General features: G+C 39.7%; 1 protein-coding gene across 3 annotated transcripts in view; it reads left to right on the forward strand.

Moving 5' to 3' along the window:
• The window catches only part of CPR56 (cuticular protein RR-1 motif 56), a 36,188-nt gene extending 14,115 nt beyond the window's left edge, over positions 1-22,073 (forward strand). Inside the window, exons 1-4 of one of the 3 annotated variants that reach the window (XM_012696439.4) lie at positions 6,992-7,392; positions 13,892-14,078; positions 18,996-19,196; positions 20,822-22,073. In XM_012696439.4, coding sequence (XP_012551893.1) covers positions 13,892-14,078; positions 18,996-19,196; positions 20,822-20,985 — 552 coding nt within the window. In that variant the 5' untranslated portion in view covers positions 6,992-7,392 and the 3' untranslated portion in view covers positions 20,986-22,073. Of the gene's footprint in view, positions 1-6,991; positions 7,393-13,891; positions 14,079-18,995; positions 19,253-20,751 lie in introns of those variants that run through there. The other 2 variants (XM_062672836.1, NM_001173230.1) reach the window with 2 other exon arrangements.
• The last annotated feature ends 149 nt before the right edge of the window (positions 22,074-22,222 follow it).

Here is a 22,222-nt window from a genome sequence, read left to right on the forward strand (position 1 = left end):
TTGATACATACACGTTTAGAATTGAAGTGGTTAAATAAAAAAAATTAAGAAAATGATTTTTACACCTTGAACAGCTTATAAACAGGTATACTAACAGTTAATAAAAAAAAATTAAAACTAAAAATAATAGTTTATGTTTTAGTTACAAAAGGACACACAGTAAACTTTCCGTTTGTTTTATATCAAGAATTTAAGGCTCAAAATTATTAAAAAGCAAAACTGAAAAATTTGTAGACAGCGGCTTGGCTCTGCCCCTGGCATTGCTGAAGTCCATGGGCGACGGTAACCACTCACCATCAGGTGGGCCGTATGCTCGTCTGCCTACAGTGGGCAATAAAAAAAAAAAATTACTAAACTACAATTACATTATTGGCGTTTACAAAAAAAAAAAACAAGAATTTTAGATTTAGACTCTTCAATTTTAAAGGTGCAATAAAAAAAGCTCTTGCTAGGGCTAATGTTAGCAAATTCTCTCTGGTTGAGCCCGCGAGCTTAACTACCCTTCCGCGCATAGCCGGAATAGCCTCCTAGACTACCATTAGGCAAAAAAAGCAGTTGTCTGTAAAGTCGGCTTACTGACGATAGTTGAACGTGACAACGTCATAAGAAAATACTGATGGAATGGTTTCATTTTTCAATGATCGCAATTATCGTTGCTATAAACAATTGACACCACATTTGCTTTTCACTGAACTTCATACTTGACGAAAACATGTAAATGTATTATTGTATAGCAGCTGTCCACGCGGATGCATCGCTCACTCAAGTAGGAGAGAGACAGATGTCGATCGCTGCCGAACGCGGACGCCGATTGTGCCTCTTTGTCGCTCGTTGCACGCTCTCGCTTGCACTTCAAGCCTTAAATGGAACGCCTCAGAGCGAGGTAACGCCGCATGAGTCATGTTTTTTCGTGCGTGCATCCGGCTCCATCGAATTATAAGACGTTGTCACGTCAAAAAAAGAACACTACAATCCTTTTTGTTCTGAAGTAACCAACCAAAATGTATGTAATAAAAAAACAAAGCTCAGCAAAGCGAATCAAATCCACAATACGTATTTAATAACATTTACGTGTTTTATAACAGCAATTAACGCATTCCGTGTAGGTAACGCGGACATTTTCTTGATGTGATCGCGTGTTCGAAAATGGCACGTCTCGTTTTGCGTTCGACGTTAACGCCCACTAAGTCAATCCGGCCCGGACTTCACTTTTAATAAAAAAAATTGGTATAATTTGACAAATGATTGTGTTGCTATGTGGCACTTGCTGCATTGTAAAACAACGTAGCATTTTAAAGTATCTAGTTATCTATTTAATTCTCCCACCCTTCAAACTGAAACGCATTACTGCTGCATCGCAGAAATAGGCAGGGCGGTGGAACCTACCCGTGCGGACTCATAACATGTCCTACAACTAGTAATTTTAGCTATTACTATCACTGGTGGTAGGACATCTTGGGAGTCCGCACGGGTAGGTACCATCACCCCGCCTATTTCCGCCGTGAAGCAGTAATGCGTTTCGGTTCGAAGGGTGGGGTAGCCGTTGTAACTATACTGTGATCTTAAAACTTATATCTCAAGGTGGGTGGCGCATTTACGTTATAGATGTCTATGGGCTTCAGTAACCACTTAACACCAGGTGGGCTGTGAGCTCGTCCATCCATCTAAGCAATAAAAAAATAATAAAAAATTATAAAATAATAGACCGATCTCCTACAAAATAATATTACCACTAATTAATAATGTCCTTTAAGTAATAGGGGGCAGTAACTTATAGGTACACGTGATTTTTACTGTCGATACATTCATACCATCCACGAAAAGCAATCTGTACCGACCTACCTTTGTGGACGGTCTATCTTATACTGTGATATTCTACACATGACATTTAGAAGTATTGTTTATTACGTACTAATATTAAACGTGACGATTAATTTTATTTTACCTGTTAATCTTTAGAAAGCACTTATTTTCACTTTGAACATCATTTTAGTATATTATTATCTAATATATAAAATTCTCGTGTCACAATGTTCGTTCCCATACTCCTCCGAAACCGCTTGACCGATTCTCAAGGAAATTTTTTATGCATATTCAGTAAGCCTGAGAATCGGCTACTATCTATTTTTCATACCCCTAAGTGATTAGGGTTGTCCACCCCTAACATATATTTTTTTATTTGGACATTTTTTTTTTGAGGTTTTGTTATTTTAATTATATATTCCCTCATCGTTCACAGCACTACATACCTCTTTCACTCATTTACCACATCCTTACAAACTTACAATAAGTTGGTTTTTTTCTCTACACTAGAAATTCTCTAGAAATCTTATATATGGCAAAACAATGTTTGCCGGGTCAGCTAGAATTAGTATATTATTATGACGACGCTTGTAACTGAAAATAAGTATTGTATTCTTTGACGAAGCATGTTGCTGATAACTCTGTTTCTATAATCTGATGGAGCGTGTTGCGGATAATAATATGTACTTTTACGTTATTAAAATAATGTTTTGTGTAAATGTTTGAAAATAAAATTTTAGCTTTGATGGGTGGACGAGCTCACAGCCCACCTGGTGTTAAGTGGTTACTGGAGCCCATAGACATTTACGACGTAAATGCGCCACCCACCTTGAGATATAAGTTCTAAGGTCTCAAGTATAGTTACAACGGCTGCCCCACCCTTCAAACCGAAACGCATTACTGCTTCACGGCAGAAATAGGCAGGGCGGTGGTACCTATCCGCGCGGACTCACAAGAGGTCCTGCCACCAGTAATTAGGCAAATTATAATTTTGCGGGTTTGATTTTTATTACACTCACAGAGTGCCGAAAATTACGACTATAGACATTATTAGTAAATATAATTCTATATGAATACAAATGAAGCTTGTCAGATAAATTCGTACGAACGCAAAAATCACTTTTTAAGTTTCGTAACTTCGTATGAAAATTCTAATTATTCGATAACTTTTATACCATGTGGAACGTCGAAATAACACACTAATAGCTTAACCGTGCAAACCGGCTAAATCTTTGACAATCTGACTTTAAGGGGTGAAAAGGGGTTTAGGCAACATTTTTCCAACTTTATAGGAGAGCCATATACAGTTTAAAGTTTAGAAAAAAATATCATAACAAAAAAACTTCTTCGGATATTACAATAGAGTAAACTTAATTGAAATTCAAATAAAAACATCGGACTGTTGATGTTAATACCAAATAAAACGCACCTTTAATTACAAAGATAAATGTCGCGTATTAAGTAAAATGTAGCTTAAACCAAATAGCATTCCACCCTCGATATACTAGTATGTATATCATCGATGTATATTTATATTATTATGTGGATAGATCGGGTGAATAGATCGGACTTTTTTCCTACCTGTTCTAGTAACCTCGAGGGGTTATTCAAGATTCGACGAATTAGTAGGTGAGCTCAAAGAACTCAAACCTGACGATGTTGTTAACACTAGTCTTAGCAAAGGCCGTGCTTCGCAGAATCTACCATCGGATCGGAGACGCGATCCACTGAGAAGATCCGGCGAGAAACTCAGTGGGCTGTGTCTAAGGGTTAATTTACTCGTCGAGCCCTTCGTTGCAAGCGACGGGTTCGACGAGAACGATGACCGGTGCTTAGGGTACTTAAAAGCACCGTTAGTGAATCGGGAGGATCCATTGGATTTACATTCTTATTTCTACAGTTTTTAGTTAGTTCAAACTGGCACACCGGATTTGCGTGATAATAAGATGAACGATGAGTGGTTTTTTTTTCAAATAGATTTTAGTGTTAAAATCCACTAGATTTCACCCTACGATCCCACATTTCAAAATAGCGTTGACAGTCATATTCAAAGCCTTCATCAACAACAAAATCAATTCTTTTGTGCAGCGAAACTGTATATATATATATATATCTAGTGGTTACGTAAATTATATCCATAGTTTATTATTATAAATGCCAAATTGAGTTTTTCCGTTTTTTTTTACGCTTTCACGTCTTATACTCGACCGGTCGTCATGATTGTGCACTGTCAAGAGTCCAGACAAAGACATTTGTTTTTTTTTCGGACCGGGGTCCGAACCTCCTACGGAGTCCACGCGCCTAGTGGGCGCGCGGGCTATGTGGGACTTGACGATCTGCAGGTGTTGGGAACAGACCGCGGGCCCAAAGGATTTTAGGGCCCTACCGCACTAAACGACTCCCCTGCACTCTTACACCCGACGTCCGATCTCCGTCCGGGGTCAGAACCCGGTCAGAGTAGGGGGGTTCCCGCGGTCAACACTACAGACCCGCGGCGCCACCCCGAGGACGCCCGACCGACGGGTCGTCGAGGCGATAGTCGATGACCAACGACGCCGGTCTCGGCGGTACGGCGGTCCTACCAGACAAAAGCCAACTTTCATCCACCAATAAGGATCCGGGGAGATATTTTTCTTTCTAAATGAACTAGAACGAAGCCGCGGCTAAAGGCTAGTTTGCGATAAGTCACAATTTATTATCTAAATACAAAGATATCAATCACGTTACACAAGGTTTCCGGTTACGACCGAAATTTATTTGCAACATACCAAGTTACGTACACTGTGTCAAGGTGACCTCAAATATTTGTTAAATGTTACGCGCGAATGTATATATTTTTTGTTCCTATTTATTTGCGAGACCACCGATTACCAGTAATACAGTCAAGTGTTTGATTTACAATTAAATATGTTTATTGGTATTAACATATTTCGGACTCTTCGCTTTCGTCCGGTCGTGTGGTTTGACCAGTAATCAAATGTCGACTTTTTTTCCTCCTATTCGCTGGTAGGTGAGGGACTGGTAGGTGAGCTCACGGGCTCATCCTGAGAGAATTTGCTAACACTAGCCCTAGCAGCGGCAAAGCTTTGCTGAATCTACCACCAGGTTGGAAACGCGACCCACTGAGAAGATCCGACAAGAAACTCAGTGGGCAGTGTCTATGGGCTAGGTCGCTCAACGATTACGAGAGTATGAAAAGTGATCGGACGTCGGAAATAAAATAATGCCAATAAACAAACGTAGCGTTGTTTCTGTTTTTATTGCTTAGGTGGGTGGACGAGCTCACAGCCCACCTGGTGTTAAGGGGTTACTGGAGCCCATAGACATCTACAACGTAAATGCGCCACCCACCTTGAGATATAAGTTGTAAGGTCTCAGTATAGTTACAACGGCTGCCTCACCCTTCAAACCGAAACGCATTACTACTTCACGGCAGAAATAGGCAGGGCGGTGGTACCTACCCGCGCGGACTCACAACAGGTCCTACCACCAGTAATTACGCAAATTATAATTTTGCGGGTTTCACTTTTATTACACGATGTTATTCCTTCACCGTGGAAGTCTATCGTGAACATTTGTTGAGTACGTATTTCATTAGAAAAAAAGAAAAAAATATCTATTACTAACGACAATCTATGAAATCCTGTAAAACTTCACTCGTTTCATACAAAAAGTGCCTGGGTCTGCGGCTAATAAAACATTAGTGTCCACCACGAAACATTCAAAGCGTGAATATTATGTGGCGTTCGCATGTATGTATGTGTAACGCTCTGGCGCCAGGAAAGTGATCGTGCGTACAAAATTCTGTGGGTCAAGGCGTTTTATATATAGTTAAATTTAAACATAGCTAACAATTTACCAGAAGCGACATTTATAATATAATGCTAATTTGTGAGGCTTAATTTGGTAACTGTAAAAACTCTAATCAAAATGAAACAAAAAAATAAATAATTCACTAACTTAGTCGCTTCAACGAGCTCACAGCTCATCTGGTGTTAAACGGTTAACGGAGCCTATAGACATCAACAACGTAAAAGCCATTGACATTGGTTCAGTGTGCTTAGTACCAGTTTTTTAACGTTCACGATAGCGTAAAAGCTAACTCAAAATCTGTATGGAGTTGGAACGTTTGCCTACGTTTGCCGCTAGGGGCGCTGTTCCAACTGTATACAAATTTGAGTTAACTTTTACGCTATCGAGAACGTTAAAAAACTCTCACTAAGCACACTGAGCTCTCAGTTATATAGTAAACAGTTGACATACCCCTGAAACCTAAACCGATTACTGCATCGTGACCAAAATAATCGGTTAGAAGCACAGGGGCGTCCTCCCAAAGTGCCCTACAAACAGTAATTACGCAATTAAAATTTTATTCCACTATGTTATTCTTTCACCGAGGAAATCAATCGTGAACATTTGTTAATTACGTTTTTCATTACAAAAAGTTGGACCCGCCTGCGGGATTCGAACACTGGCATCGTTGCATCGCCCGATACGAATGCACCGGGCGTCTTATCCATTAGGCCACAATGACTTAACTGTTAGCTCATGCAGAATTATAAACTAATACTTATTAAAATTATTTATTTATGCATTCCTTATTACCTCAGTAATGATTGTAATGTACCATCATACGCGGATCTCGTTAGAATAGATAGCATCGCAAACAATAAAGAAAACATGTATAATGATGTGTATGATTATGTGTGTAGCGTCCGTAACGAAAAAGTGTGTCCTATTAAGGTTAGATTTTTTTTAATAAATGAACCAAATTTTTTCACTAAAATTACCTTCGAACTTTGATAAACAGCAATTTACCTGAATTTTTTTAATTATTATTAGAATCTTTGAACGGTCGATATCGGTAGGAATGGGCGAAAAAACAGCTTTCTGTCTCTCTCTATTGTCTACCGCAGAATGTACCCTAATTAGCTTTTTTTATTGCCATATATAAGCATACGGCCCACCTGATGGTTAGTGGTTACCGTCGCCCATGGACTTCAGCAATGCCAGGGGCAGAGCCAATCCACTGCCTACCGTTAAGAACTCTCCACAAGCCTCGATTGAAAAAGGACATGTCATAGCGCTCGGGAAACACCGTGGAGATGAAATCATTCCAAAGCCGGATGATACGTAGCAAAAAAGATCTCTGGAAACGCACTGTAGGTAAACGCAGTGGCTCAAGGTAGTATGGATGAACTCTACTCCGGTGGCGGGCGGTGCGATGGTAAAATGAGATGATGGTATCATCTCAAACAAACAAATTACGTTGCACATTACCAATTAATTGCCGCAATCGCTAACCCAACTTTTCCACCTCAAATCTGAAGGTAGCATTCTTGTAGATTTGATTGAGTCACGATCGTCTTAGGTCATCATGAAGCTTAAGTATTAAAAATATTTAATAAATAAAATACTTAATTTATGGCTTCGTTTTATTGTTCTAAACGCTATAACAAAATATTATACGCCATAAGCGCATAATACGTATCGCATTTTAAAAACACTATAATAAAAAAAGAAACTTACTGAATCAACATTTATTTCACACGCGTCCTGTTAAGGAAACGGACGTCTAACAAGTAAACGGTGAGTTATTAAATATTTTTCAGCTTCAATTAACGTATTTCCAAGTATGTATTGTATTAAATAATAATCTATATATTAATACGTGAAACAAAAACTTTGTATCCCTTTTTACGCATATTGCGCGGACGGAGGAGTATGAAATTTTCCACACTTATAAAGAATATAGAGAAGAAGTGCACAATGCTAATAATTTTTTTTAAATAATGCATAAAAGATACATTAAATCAATAAAGAAAACATTACACACACTACATTCCATTTATTTGATGCATACTATTTATTGTCAAACTTTTGTTCTTGACGTCTGTTGTCAAATTGAGAATAGATTAAATATTGTTTATCTTTGTTAATATTTTTTATAGTGTAGTCTTGGCGAAATTAGTGATTATAGAAGTATAAAATACAATCATAATAGTGTACAAACTTACAATTCCAATTAGTTATAGTCGAATTTCGACTACTGCGGGACCTCTAGTAATAATATAATCGATCAACACCTTAAGAAACTTTCGTTATCCAGCTGGGTTAGGGGCCTGATACAGAAGACAGTTATCCTTGATACTGCGCGTATTGTGAGGAGGTTCGTCACTCTGGAGTCCTTTTTTTTTTTAACCACTGGTGGCTTGTGTCGTAGACACCGCCCTCAGCGGCAATCTATTTTTATATAGTGTTTTCTTTTTATTGTATTTTTAATACCTTTTTTGAAAAATATTGTGTAATTAGTAAGATTTTAAATAAATATAGATAATAATAATCATACATTTTTGTATTATGTATATATTAAATGTATTTCAATTTAGGCTTTAGACGATGATCCAAAGAGTAAATATTTAGAATAATACTAGTGGTAGGACGTCTTGTGAGTCCGCGTGGGTAATGTACCGCTACCTTGCCTATTTCTGCTGTGAAACATAAATGCGTTTCGATTTTAGGATGGGTCACCCGTTTTCCTCTTTTTTTATACATATATAGGGTGGATGAGCTCACAGCCCACCTGGTGTTAAGATGTTACTGGAGCCCATAGACATCTAAAACGTAAATACCGCCACCCACTTTGAGATATGTGGTCTAAGATCTCAAGTATAGTTACAACGACTGCCCGACCCTTCAAACCGTACTGCTTCGCGGCAGAAATAGGCAGGGCGGTGGTACTCACACGAGATCCTACCATCAATAAAAGTTGAGAACATAGAACCCATGTCTCAAGGTGGATGGCGGCGTTGATGGCTCCAGTACCAACTAAACGCCAAATAAACCATGAACTCGTCAAACCATCTAAAAAATAAAAAATAATAATAACAGCTTGATAAACTATACCGATTTCCAAGGTATTATGTGGTATCTATTATTACATACACGTAAGGAACTTACATGTAAGGTATTATTACATACACACACACACACATACATAAGTATATTGGAGTCCAATATCATTTTTATGTTGTTTTTATTTGTTTTTACCGTGTACTCCGTCGGGAAAGTTTTGAGGAATTGCTTGAGATGATTCCTTCATCTTCTTTTAAGCATCGCACCGCCCGCCATCATCGCAAAGTTCATTCATACTACATATCTGTAACCGCTGCATTCATCCATAGTGCGTTTCCAGATATTTTCTTTGCGTACGTACCATCCGCCTCTAGAATGATATTCCTTTCAAAGTCTTTCCGAACGATTTGAGATGTTCTTCTTGAAACGATATTTGAAAAGAGTCCTCAGTGGTAGCTTGCTTGGTCCTGCTCCTGACATTGCTGACCACATAATTTAGGCCATGAATCATGTTCCACTTACCAGAGGGCAGCCGATTTGTCCACCAGCTATTTCAGTGTACGTTTCCCTTTTTAACCGACTTCAAAACAGGAGGAGGTTCTCAATGTCTATTTACAATTATTCAGTAATGCATTGACATAAAACCTACTTAAAAAGCTGTAGAAATGAAAACGAAAGTTAATATAAAAAACGTAAGTGATGATCACACAGCTGGCTGAGAATAATTGTGTCGAAAAAACAAATAAAAAAATTATAATCAAACCAATCCCACTGATAAATGCAAATAAGTTAATTCCACTAACACTTCGTACATTGTTTTATACGTGATGATTTAATCGCATCTCCGCATACTATTGGATAGTATTTTATTATTTTACCGGTAATTTGCGGCCTCAAAGCAAGCGAGTAAATTAAATATCTGGCCACTGAAAGAACGTGTTCTGGAAGGATAGTAATCAAACGTACGACTTATCTATGAGTTAGTGTAACGGCGTATCTACTTTCTTTTTTCCTACCTATTCTCGAGGGGTTATTCTAGATTCGCCGAACTAGTAAGTGAGCTCACGGGGCTCAAACCTGACGACGTTGCTAACACGAGCCCTAGCAAGAGCCGTGTTTCGCAGAATCTACTACCGGTTCGGAAACGCGACACACTGAGAAGATCCGACGAGAAACTCAGTGGGCTCACCCAGCTGTATAAGCTCGTCGAGACACCACGAGTCATTCGTCTCGTCTTGTGGCTCTCGTTCTCTTTCGGAAGCGGTTTTAGCCCTCGTGTCGAAGGATCTCGGGGAGTCTCGTAATGACAATGAAAGCGCGCCTGTACACACTCATTCGTTTAGTTATCCTCCAAGCAGTTGGACGCAGGTCAGTTTCTTCTAGGTCCATCGCAACGGTGTGGTCTCGTGTCGAACCTCTACGTGAGAGCGGACGAGAGGCACACGAGACGACTAGACGAGGGTGTACAACCGGCATTAAGTTTGCCATAGAAACAATTTTGTTGTTTAATTACCTACTAACGTGTGTGTCACCGTTCTCGTCTGGTGAACGATCGTATCGTACGTGGTCTTTTCTGGTGGTACGACCTCTTGTGAGTCCTCACGGGTAGGTACCACCACCCCGCCTGTTTCTGCCGTGAAGCAGTAATGCGTTTCGGTTTGAAAGGTGGGGCAGTCGTTGTAACTATACTGAGGCGCTAGAAGTCATATCTCGAGGTGGGTGACGGCATTTGAGTTGTAGGATTGCCAGGATGCATGACCGCTTCGAGGAGAAATAGGCTGATTACAGGCATTTATCGATGCGGACTGATTTTACGTTCTACTAATAAAGGTCTTTCTTGAAAATAAAATCTGAATGAAGAATGCGAAAAGTTTAAATTTAAATTTTATTTATTTATTTTATTTATTTATTTAATATATTTTGTACACATACCTGTTAGAAGAAACACAACAATAAGGCTATAGAGTACAAGGGCACTACTTATTTCGTGTTGAAATCTCTTCCAGTAGGCCCGCAAAAAGAAAGAAGAATTAGGAACACAAACCTAATGCATACAGTAAACATTACATATAATAATATATACATATTACAAGATACAAAACAATATATATTTTTTTATACACGAGTATATTATACGGTTTTTTTTTATTAATGCTGTTCTTTATGACTTGTAAAACACCTTTGACATAAAAAAGTCACCTTAACTACGCTGTTTGTTCCCTTAAAGAACACATTGTAAATTAAAGAAAAAAAGAAAACGTCAGAAAGACTAACGTATAGTGAACAAATTGATTAAATTATTAAATTTATGTGACAACAACAATGTTCCCCCAAAAAATACGATCTTACACATGGAATTTTATTTACATCCAAATATAAATTGAGAAAAACAAATAATAATATAAAAAAACGCCAGTTCAGTGGCCCGCCGTACAAGCGGATCCCACTTGGGTCGTGACGCAATGAACCTCGAAAGGTCACCAGAACAGGTTCTGTGAATCGGAGATGCTTCTAAACAAGCTAAACCAAACAGATGCTATCGGCGTTTATACGATTGTCTGACAGTCACATTATACTCGTAATATAATATAATTTTTTTTATGACCTGGTAACGAAGACCTTTAGGTCATGTCTTATTTTAATTTATATACTTATTTTTATGAAAAATGATAATATGGAGTGAAATGAAATGAAGATGATTAATTTGAGATCTTAATCAACTGGGATGAAATTAAATGAAATGATGTGTAATATGTAATATGTGTATGTGTAATATGTACATAATATATTATGTATATGTGTCTCTTCAGAGCATGAGCTGGTAGTGGCTCTTTAGACTATTAGTGATTCAGTTTTTTTTTTTTTGGTCAGGAGGAAATCGCCGGACTTCCGCCCTCCCCTGGGGATGAAGGGCGGGGCATGTCGGAGTCGAACTGACTAAAACCTCCTGTCGCTCAACAACTCGCGTCCGAACCTCGCATGAGACAGAACCCATGAAAAGGCAAAGGGGGGAAAGTGAAGCGTTTAGTGCGGAGCACATCTCTCCCATCACCCTCCCCCTCGAGACGCCGGACTGGCGGTCGTCGGCGCCACGACCACCAGCCCTCTCGGTCAGCAGGCTATCCGGAGCCCGCCTAGATGGCGCCGGTTAGAATGGTCCTACGGAATACCCCGCTGGGTCAGAACCAGCGTGGGTCGAGGATAGCCGGCCTTCCATCACCCGGATGCTCTTGCGTAAAACGCGTGCAGAGCAGCTTGCACGTCGTCTTCTTAGGCCCCCTTCGCCGGTCCCCAGACCGACATGTGAAGAGGACCCGAAACCCTTAGAGGGCCAGGGCTTGGGCGAGATCCGCCTCCCTGGCCCCCGCTCGACGGCGGCGGGCTTGCGCGTCTCTCACGCGCCCCGCCGCCTCCTTCTGCGAGATGGTGCACTCGCAGAAGTCGAGCATCGCCTTCCACGACTCGTCGTCGCCGAGCATCGATGCCACAACACTCGGCAACGACAAGTCGTTTCCTATTTTTGCGACGAGGACACGGCGCCACCCCTCCCATGCGGGGCAGGCAACGAGCGTATGCTCTGCCGTGTCCAAGTCGCAACCACAATGGTGGCACTCTGCCGTCGGCTCGGCTCCGATCCGGTGCAGGAACTCACCGAAACAACCATGCCCAGTGAGCACCTGCGTGAGCCGGAAAGTGAGGCGTCCTCTGTCACGATTCACCCAATCCACAAGGACCGGGCGAATCGCCTCGACGGTCCTACGACCAGCTGAAGGATCAGCCAGCCGTCTGGACCATGACTCCAGCATTAGTGATTAAGTAGGAAAAAATTTCTGATCTTTCAAACTTCTTAGAAATAAAAAATCTTAAACCATTCTTAGAACGTTTTCATAGTATAATAAATAGTATGATAATAAAAATGTTTAGTAAGTCATCATTGTTTTTGTGTTGGTTTTCCAGTTCACGTAAATTTATGGGTATTTAATTCGAAATCTAAGACACATACACAGTAAGTACCAATTGTTCTCGATTACCGATTTTCTTCAAATTTCTCATTTAATTAAAAGATAAAAAATAATTATGATCTCATCAAAACATTTGACGGAGTAAAACACAAGCTGGTTTCTTCACCACATCCCAAAACGGGTTTTCCGAAAACTTGTATGATAACAAACCACCTAATTTATAAGATTTAATCTGGAAAATAATGAGAACTTTTTGCACGGATCGGTGACTTTTAAATCGGTGTTCAGATTTTGTTTATATCTCTTTGTAATGAAATTACTTTGAGTCCACACAGGTCTGCCTACCTCTGTCTAATATACATCAGACTGAAGGGAGTTTCTAGTTCGAATGAAAACAACTGTCTTGTACAAGTGTTGGTTTATTACTCCTCTATTATTACAAATTCAGCGGGGTATTCCGTAGGATAGCTCACTCTAACCGGCGCCATCAAGGCGGGCTTCGGATAGCCTGCCGACCGAGAGGGCTGGTGGTCGTGGCGCCGACGACCGCCGGTCCGGCGTCCCGAGGAGGAGGGTTATGGGAGAAATGTGCTCCGCACTAAACGCTTCGCTTTCCTCCCTTTGCCTCTTCATGAGTTCTGTCTCATGCGAAGTTTGGACGTTGGTTGTTGAACGAGAGGAGGTTTTAAAAAAAATTCCAAATTACAATTTACATGACTTATATATTATTATACTACACTACAAGACAATTGCCACTAAAACTTTGTGTTTGCGATTAATTGCGACTTTTTTGAGCTAAAAATTGGAAAATAAATTGCAGATTGATTATAAATTGATAATTGAATACACGTAATGTTTGTTCTATTGGCTTCGTAATCAGTCGACCTAATCAGAAGCGTCCGTCATGCCACGGGTCTCACTGTCTATGGCTTATCATATTTACTGGAGACATATCCATATTTTTTTACTGGTAGTAGGACCTCTTGTGAGCCCGCACGGGTAGGTACCACCACCCTGCCTATTGCTGCCGTGAAGCAGTAATGCGTTTCGGTTGAAAGGGTGGGGCAGCCGTTGTAACTATACTTGAGACCTTAGAACATATATCTCAAGGTGGGGGGCGTATTTACGATGTAGATATCTATGGGCTCCAGTAACCACTCAACACAGCTCGTGCATCCAACTAAGCAATACAACGCAAATACAACGAGCCACTTTGAAACATAAAGTCAAAATCGAACGGAACCTGGCTGAACCCCATATCTTTTCTCCAGATGCTGTGCCACACACTCATTCTGGTGCTGGCTGCAGGCCTGACCAGTTGCGACGTGTCTCACCTCGAGACGACCACGCCTGACCCTCCACCGAAGCCCTACGTGTTCTCCTATACTGCTGGACGATTCCCCGGACACGTTGACAGGGAACACACCGAAGTCAGTGACGGCAGCGGAGTCGTGAGAGGTACGGTACTGTTTTACTGGTGATAGAACATCTTGTGAGTCCGCCTATTTCTGCCGTGAAGCAGTAATGCGTTTCGGCTTGGGGCAGCCGTTCTAACTATACTTGAGACCTTAGAACTTATATCTCAAGATGGGTGGCGCATTTACGTCGTAGATGTCTATGAGCTCCAGTAACTACTTAACACCAGGTGGGCTGTGAGCTCGTCCACACATCTAAGCAATAAAATAAATTAGATTACAAAGCAACCATAAAAAAATTCAGATATGCCTTCGCTGGTACTAATCTCTCCGGGAATTCAGCTGACCTGGGCCAGCTTTTGCTTGTTTATATGCCAGTATCCTCTCCCTAAATATCATTTGGTTCCCAAATTCGTGATGTCCCTATTTTGATCACACACAAATGAGGCCGTCAGCGCAAAACTGGCCTAACCCACAATTCATATTCGTGCCTATATATTGCAATTTATTTAAAACATAATAAATTTTGATGCAAAATCGGCCTATCCCTAGTTTCAGCCATAGATAATAGATGCCTTTGTAAACATCATTTTAGCGCGTATTTTTTTTTGCCTACTAATGGTAAATTCGAACCTGATTATCTCCATACTAACTATGGTAAGCCTAGACTACTTTTGCGCTGACAGCCTCAAATATCCACATCCATGTTATCAATTTCTGTAACCACACAAACATGCGTTCTTATTTGACGAAGGCTCGGAGAGCTGATGTACGGTATAATTCATAGTTAGTAGTGGTAGATGGCGGGTAAGTTTTGTTATCTGTAATCTACTTATCCAATGCAGTCAAATATAATACATCCAAATACGTAGAGAGCTATATATGAGTGAGGAATAATGTTAATCTAAAACCATACCAAGGTTGACATAGGAAGTGATGCCCACTGAGTATCTCACCGGATCTTCTCAGTGGGTCGCGCTTCCGATCCGGTGGTAGATTCTGCGAAGCACTGTTTTGCTAGGGCCAGTGTCAGGAACACTTCCGGTTTAGACCCCGTGAGCTCACCTACATGTTAGCGTGAAGCTGAAATTGCCTCTCAAGGCTATCAGCATAGGTAGGGAAAAACAAGGAAGTGCTATTGCTAAACTCAATTTTAATTGGGAGTGGTCAGGCAGAGTGATTGAAGGATTAATTGGCACTTTAGAATATGTAAGAATCAAGCTTGTTGGGGTTGAAGCGGATTAAGGGACTCACCGATGATGATAACATATGTTACCTAAGTTTTATTTCAATCAACCTCTGGCTTTAATCAGATGTATCGGAACTTCATTTGGTCATTTGAGTTTATTCATACCATCGATAGGTCCTTTTATCATGAGAGATGAATTTCAATGTACGTGCATTATAAATACGCCTTATGTTGAAAATGTATATTGCCTAATGATAAAATGTCCCGTTTCCATTACACAAAGTCTGTACAGGTTTGACTGCGACTATTTTTGTGTCTGAGGCGTTAATTTTATTAGCCACATGTTGCAACTAAATATATATGATCCAGTTTATTCAAACCATCGATAGGTCCTATTATAATGAGAGATGAATTTCAATGTACTTGCATTATAAATACGCCTTATGTTGAAAATTTATATTGCTTAATAATAAAATGTCCCGTTTCCATTACACAAAGTCTGTATAGGTTTGACTGCGACTATTTTTGTGTCTGAGGCGTTAATTTTATTAGCCACATGTTGCAACTAAATGTATATGATCCAAGATAAAACTAGTTTAATCTGTGTTCAATTATCCTCAGAAGAACCAATTCTACGCAACACGGAATTTGCGCAATTTGAATTCTAACGTAAACAGGTGAAAGTTGCTTTTTAGTCATAAACTTCGTTGTGTACTTTGCGTTTGGTCTTAGTGATACTACAAGAATATAGAGCACGATAATATGTTTTATTCTACAGTACTACGATGCGGTAACTAGCAGTTATAGTCTATAAAATTTTATATAACACTAGCGGCATGCTCCGGCTCCGCTAGGGTCTTTAACAAAAAATTCAACGATATTTGACATTGTTTTATTTTTTAAAATAAAAGAACACTTCTTGCGGCATAACTGTAATAGTTAGATATGTGCTGCCGCGTCACTTTTTGTAAATAATAATGTGTTCTACAAAGTCGTAGTACATTATTTTATTCTATCATCAATAGTTTTCACGCGGCAGGGCACGCGATGTAAAGAATATTTTAGGTAATTTTTTTATACCTTGAGTTACATCATTGAAGTTTTAGTAAGAATCCCTAATTTTTTTCAAAAAAGATTATAGCCTATGTCACTCGAGAATAGTGTAGCTTCCAAACAGTGAAAGATTTTCTCAAATCGGTTCAGTAGTTCCGGAGCCTATTCAATACAAACAAACAAACAAATCTTTCCTCTTTATATAATAAAATATTAGTATAGACTAGCTGGCCCGGCAAACCTTGTTTTGCCATATAAATTATTTCTAGGAAAGATAAGTAACCTAGATACCGACTGCAGTGCCATCTGCCGGGCCGATTTGTAAATCTAAACCATTCTCGAATCCACCTGAAGGTACACAGAAAATTTCATTAAAATCGGTCCAGCCGCTTAGAAGGAGTTCAGTGACAAACACACGCACAGAAGAAAAATTTTTTTTAGATTTGTCGTTCTTTTTTCTGTGTATTATAAAACCATTCATTAGTCTGTCCTCTGCTTCAAATAATAATATTGACAGGAATTCATTTTCCGACTCTTTAAATTTCCTTCGACCACAACGTGATTTATTATATTTTTAGTTTAATAATTATTGTGCTTAACTTATTTTTCATTATCTACTTTTAGACTTTTTATTATTTTTTGCATAGCGATATTTAGTAATTATTGTTTATATTCGTAATTAGAATCCTGATTTAGCGTGTATTTAGCGAGCATTTAGTAGCAGCTAACATTAAAATATGTGTATGCTCTATGTACATAATAATAATATAAACAGCTTCGAAGTAATGGATATTACCGTATTACCATTAGCCAAATAACAGGTGAGACACAGATACAAAATCCTTGAAACAATTGTCGACGCAATTTCTAACAAAGCTCAATCGTTCAATGAAATTCATTCAGTGTAAGTACATTAGCAGTAGAATTAAAAATAGTCCGTGAAACAAATGCATGAAGGTGGATTTTGGCTGTTAGCCTAACTCGGATGTTAGACGTTATGTTTTTAATATCGATAACAATATTCAGAGCACGAAACATAGCTAAATGCTTAAATTAGTTTAAGCCTCCTCAAAGACGAGAAGAGATTACAAAGCACACGAGATGTGGCGTAATTTGAAGGTCTCGACTAGAATTGCGCCTCAGTTATCTATACATATAAATAAAATTGGAGTGTCTGTTTGTAATATTGAAATAACCGCTTTTTACTACATGCATATTAATATACATACGGTACATACACCAAAATAACATTTTTTTACAATTTTTGTCTGTCTGTCTGTCTATCTGTCTGTCTGTTTGTTCCGGCTAATCTCTGGAACGGCTGGACCGATTTTGACGGGACTTTCACTGATAGGTAGTTGATGATATAAGGAGTAACTTAGGTTACTTTTTTTAGACTAGCTTCGCCCCGCGGCCTCACCCGATGTACGACAATAACCGCGGGTAACATCGCGGGACTCAACTACCAATAATAAAATTTAATGTTTCCGAAGCGAAGCGAGGGCGGATCGCTAGTTTTTAAATATATCGAAGTCCTTCTATAGACTTAAAATAAGTGGAGGCAAAATAAGCTTAGAATTACAAACTTGGAATAAGTAAGCGCAGATAAGAAGACTACATTTTTAAGACCAAACTAATGCGCAACACTAAAGTACCGTATACAATAACGAGATCATTTTTTAATTCAAATTAAATAGTATTTAGTTAACGTATTTTTTTGCCAACAATAGATTAGAGAGAACAACTATTTATTATTAAGATTTATATACTGACTTTTCGGCTGTAAGCAATAGTGTGTTCTTTCGTAGCATTATACAACCGCTCACTTGATAGCTTAGAGAGGCTGTTCGTGACTGGGATAATTGAGGGAAAGAGACCGCGCGCGCGCAGTCCGACAATGGCTCGATCAAATCCGCACCACACTAGAAACCCCCTTTCTTGAAGCTCTTCACGCGGCCAATTAACGCAAACGCTGGAAAATAAAATAAACAAAAGACAAAATATTTTCTAAGCATGACGGTCACGACCATCAACGAGGAAACGACGCCAGGAGGAGGAAATACAGTCGTTCATACTAAGAAAATTAAAACTGATATTCCGTGAGAGCGAGTACAATTGCACTGTGTTCAAAAACATTTTCTCCATAAATTGACATTGTCTTTTTTTTCCTACCTATGCTGATAGCCTTGAGAGGCTATTTCAGCTTCGCCCTAACATGTAGATGAGCTCACGGGGCTCAAACCGGAGTGATGCTAACACTGGCCCTAACAAGAGCAGTGCTTCGCAGAATCTACAACCGGATCTGAAACGCGTCACACTGAGAAGTTCCGGCGAGAAACTCAGTGGGCTGTGTCTGAGGGTTAATTTACTCATCGAGCCCTTCGTCGCAAGCGACGGGTTCGACGGGGACGGTGACCGGTGCTTGTAGTACCTAAAAGCACCGTTAATGGATCGGGAGGATTCGTAATGACGTGTTTTGGGCGACGTCGACTGTTTGCCATTCGGTCTACAGGATCGGGTATGTAATTTCCAGCGGCCACGACAAGAGGGTTCTCATGTCATGCCGCCTTCTCAAAGTGGCACAATTATGCCGACTGTAGATACTTACTGACTGAGTCAAGCTCCAGGTTATCATGGAGATCCACGTTCCTTAGGAACCATGGTGTTCCGACTATCCTGCAAAACATTGTCTAATAACCTTTCTTCGTCATTTTCCAGGAAAATTCGCGTACGTCGACCCACGTCACAAGGTTCGGACAGTGGACTACGTGGCTGACAAGGAAGGCTTCCATCCGATACTGAGCGACGTGCCTCCAGAGCACCCAGCTGACTCTGAATCCGTTGCCTTGGCTAAAGACAGGCACTTCCAGCTATACTCCAAGATTGCTGAAGAGCACGCCCAACATCCACATCCTTATGGTATGAAAGTTCGTGAACTGATGAATACAGAGGCAATTTTGCGACAGTCAACCCTAGTGTTAAATGGTTACCGGATCTCATTTAGAAACACTAGTTTTAAGACTCAACTCTATAGTACAACGGCCGCATTTCTCTTCAATCCATAACCAGAATGATTAGTGGCAATAATAGGCAGGGCGGTGGTAACTACCCATGTCAGATCACGAAACATCCTATAAGTAATTACGGAAATAACTTTTGTGCATTTGCATTTTTATTTCACGATGCTATTCCTTCATCGTGGATGTCATTCGTGAGCATGACTTAAGTAAGCATTCAATGGTGGCTTTCTTCTATTTAAACCAGCAATGTCATGAACTCTCTTTGTAAAAACCGAACGCTTATCTGCCTGTGAAGGTAACTAAGCCTTACCTGCTGCGATGCGGTGATGGGTTTGAAGGGGGCAGCCATTGTACCATAGAACTGAGACTTATGTCTCAAGGTATCTTACTGCTTGTCAGTCCGCACGGGTAGATACCACCACCCTACCTATCTCTGCCGTGAAGCGGTAATGCGTTTCACTTTGAAGGGTGGGGCAGCCGTTGTAACTATACTGAGAACTTAGAACTTATATCTCAAGGTGGGTGGGGCATTGTAGATGTCTTTGGCCTTCGGTAATATCTTAATACCAGACGGGCCATGTGCTCTGCCACATATCGAAGCAATAAATAAATAAAAATACAATGCGCTCAACCGAAATCAGTTTTCAACTTAGTTGATGATCACGTTGTGATGCCCATTCGCTTCGATAGTTAATTAAGACATATTTAATTGCACTAATCCTATCAAGTATTCAATTCATTAAGTTGCGTTACAAATAGTCATATTTTTTTTTAATTTTCGATCACAAGCAAGCTCAGAGTTACAAAATTAAGTGTTACAAAAAAATTTAGTCTTGCCTGTATATCTTGTACATTCTATGGGTCTTTGTAAGCCATAGCCTATGAGTCTTACAATACAAAGCTGCACCAAATCATTACAATATTCTTTTTGTATCAATAAAACGGTGTTGCTCTTAGTAGGTAGATTGAGTACCTATATTTAATTAATTGGGGCCAACAAGTTCTCGAGTGGCGACTGCGTCCCGGAAGACATAACGTGAGTAGGCGTCCAACAAGGTTCGCGTGGGTTCCACTGTATGCAATCAGCGCAGGACCGATCGTTGGGGCGAGGCCTATGTTCAGCAGTAGACGGACGTCTGTGGCTGATAGATCGACTATCTAGTTTTTGTTTTTTATTGCCTAGAAGGGCGGACGAGCTCACAGCCCACCTGGTGTTAAGTGGTTACTGGAGCCCATAGACATCTACAACGTAAATGCGCCACCCACCTTGAGATTCAGTTCTAAGGTCTCAGTATAGTTACAACAGCTGCCCCACCCTTCAAGCCGAAACGCATTACTGCTTCACGGCAGAAATAGGCAGGGTGGTGGTACCTATCCGTGCGGACTCACAAGAGGTCCTACCACCAACAATTACGCAAATTATAATTATAAAATATTTAATTACACACAATCAGGTAATTGGGCATTTGTTGTTACATGAAGATGCATTCCACGTCTCCACAATAAAGTACGGTAACATTACAGAAACCAGCGTTCCTCGTCAATCAGCCGCCGTCGCCGAAGCCACCTTGAAGCACTCTGAGCTTTTCCGCGTTATCGCCGAGCAGCACGCGAGGATCGCGGCGGAGAGAGAGGCTCTCATCAGGGAGGAAGAAGAGAAACAGCACCTGCAGGAACTTGAACAGTAGACCGATTCGAGAAGACCCAAAGAACTTTTCGATAGTTCAATTTCAATTTAATCAAAACAAAATAGAATAATCAGATTTTTCGTAATCTCAATAATTATGATACTAACTCGTCATGTTACGCAATTCATCAATGATTCTCTTCGCAAATGTACGTAGTATGTAGTCATACAATTTCGCGTCCTGGTGAAACTGGAAAGGTCTCCGGGCCACAAGTAATCCTTCAATCATAAACAAAACCGTTTCGCTTTGGAAGTTTTCACTTAATTACCCTGAAAGTGAATTATTAGTAGCAAGAACCATGTTCCCGTGGATTCTTTTAAGAAGGCTTTCAATACATTATTAAAATCTATCAGTATCGGTTACACGCTTAGTAAGGTTGGCTTCATAAGAATTTCTGCCAAGAAGCCATCTTGGACGGCAGACTTGTCCAAAAAGGCTAATAATGCTTTTACAAAATACACCTCTTGCTATTGTCAAATACATTTCACTTTCAAGTAATTTTGAGTAGACTATTTTTAAATTGTTTTAGAGAGGATGAATTCAATTTCGTATCAATCTTAGTAACTATGAACCGATTGAAATTAATATTTACTTAAATATATATTTATTACTAGCTGACTCGGCAGACTTCGTAGTGCCTCAATCGATAAATAAAAGACCTAAACTTTTGTATAAAATAAACTTAAAACAAACAAAAGGAATCCGTCCGACGGGGGACACATCAAAGGAAAAACAAAATTGTTATTTTTATTTAATGCCGAGCATTTTCATATTTATCTACCGCTTAAACCTTCTCTGGCCTTCCACAAAAAATTCAAGACCAAAATTAGCCAAATCGGTCCAGCCGTTCTCGAGTTTTAAGCGAGACTAACGAACAGCAATTCATTTTTATATATATAGATTAGTATTTGTATATTAGGTCATTATTGGATTGTTTAGCGTTTAAGATTCAACTGTAATACTCTAAAATGCCATATATCGTTTCGTATTTTAGTCGAGCTAGTATTTATGATTTTTTTATTGTATTCTTTTTTTTTGCATTTTCATGAAATTCTCCTGTCGAAAAGTCAATAAATGACGTTGATTGTGGTTTTTTATTTGATTTTCATAACTTGTCAAAAAATTAAGCCCTATTCGATCTACTTATGTAGACTACTGCAACACAGAATCCAATTTTGATTCCGGACTAAACTTAATGAGCTTTGAAAAGATAATCTGTGTAATTCTAGGCCTTGTC

This window comes from Bombyx mori, chromosome 16 (assembly GCF_030269925.1).
Source record: "Bombyx mori chromosome 16, ASM3026992v2".
NCBI classification, from domain to species: domain Eukaryota; kingdom Metazoa; phylum Arthropoda; class Insecta; order Lepidoptera; family Bombycidae; genus Bombyx; species Bombyx mori.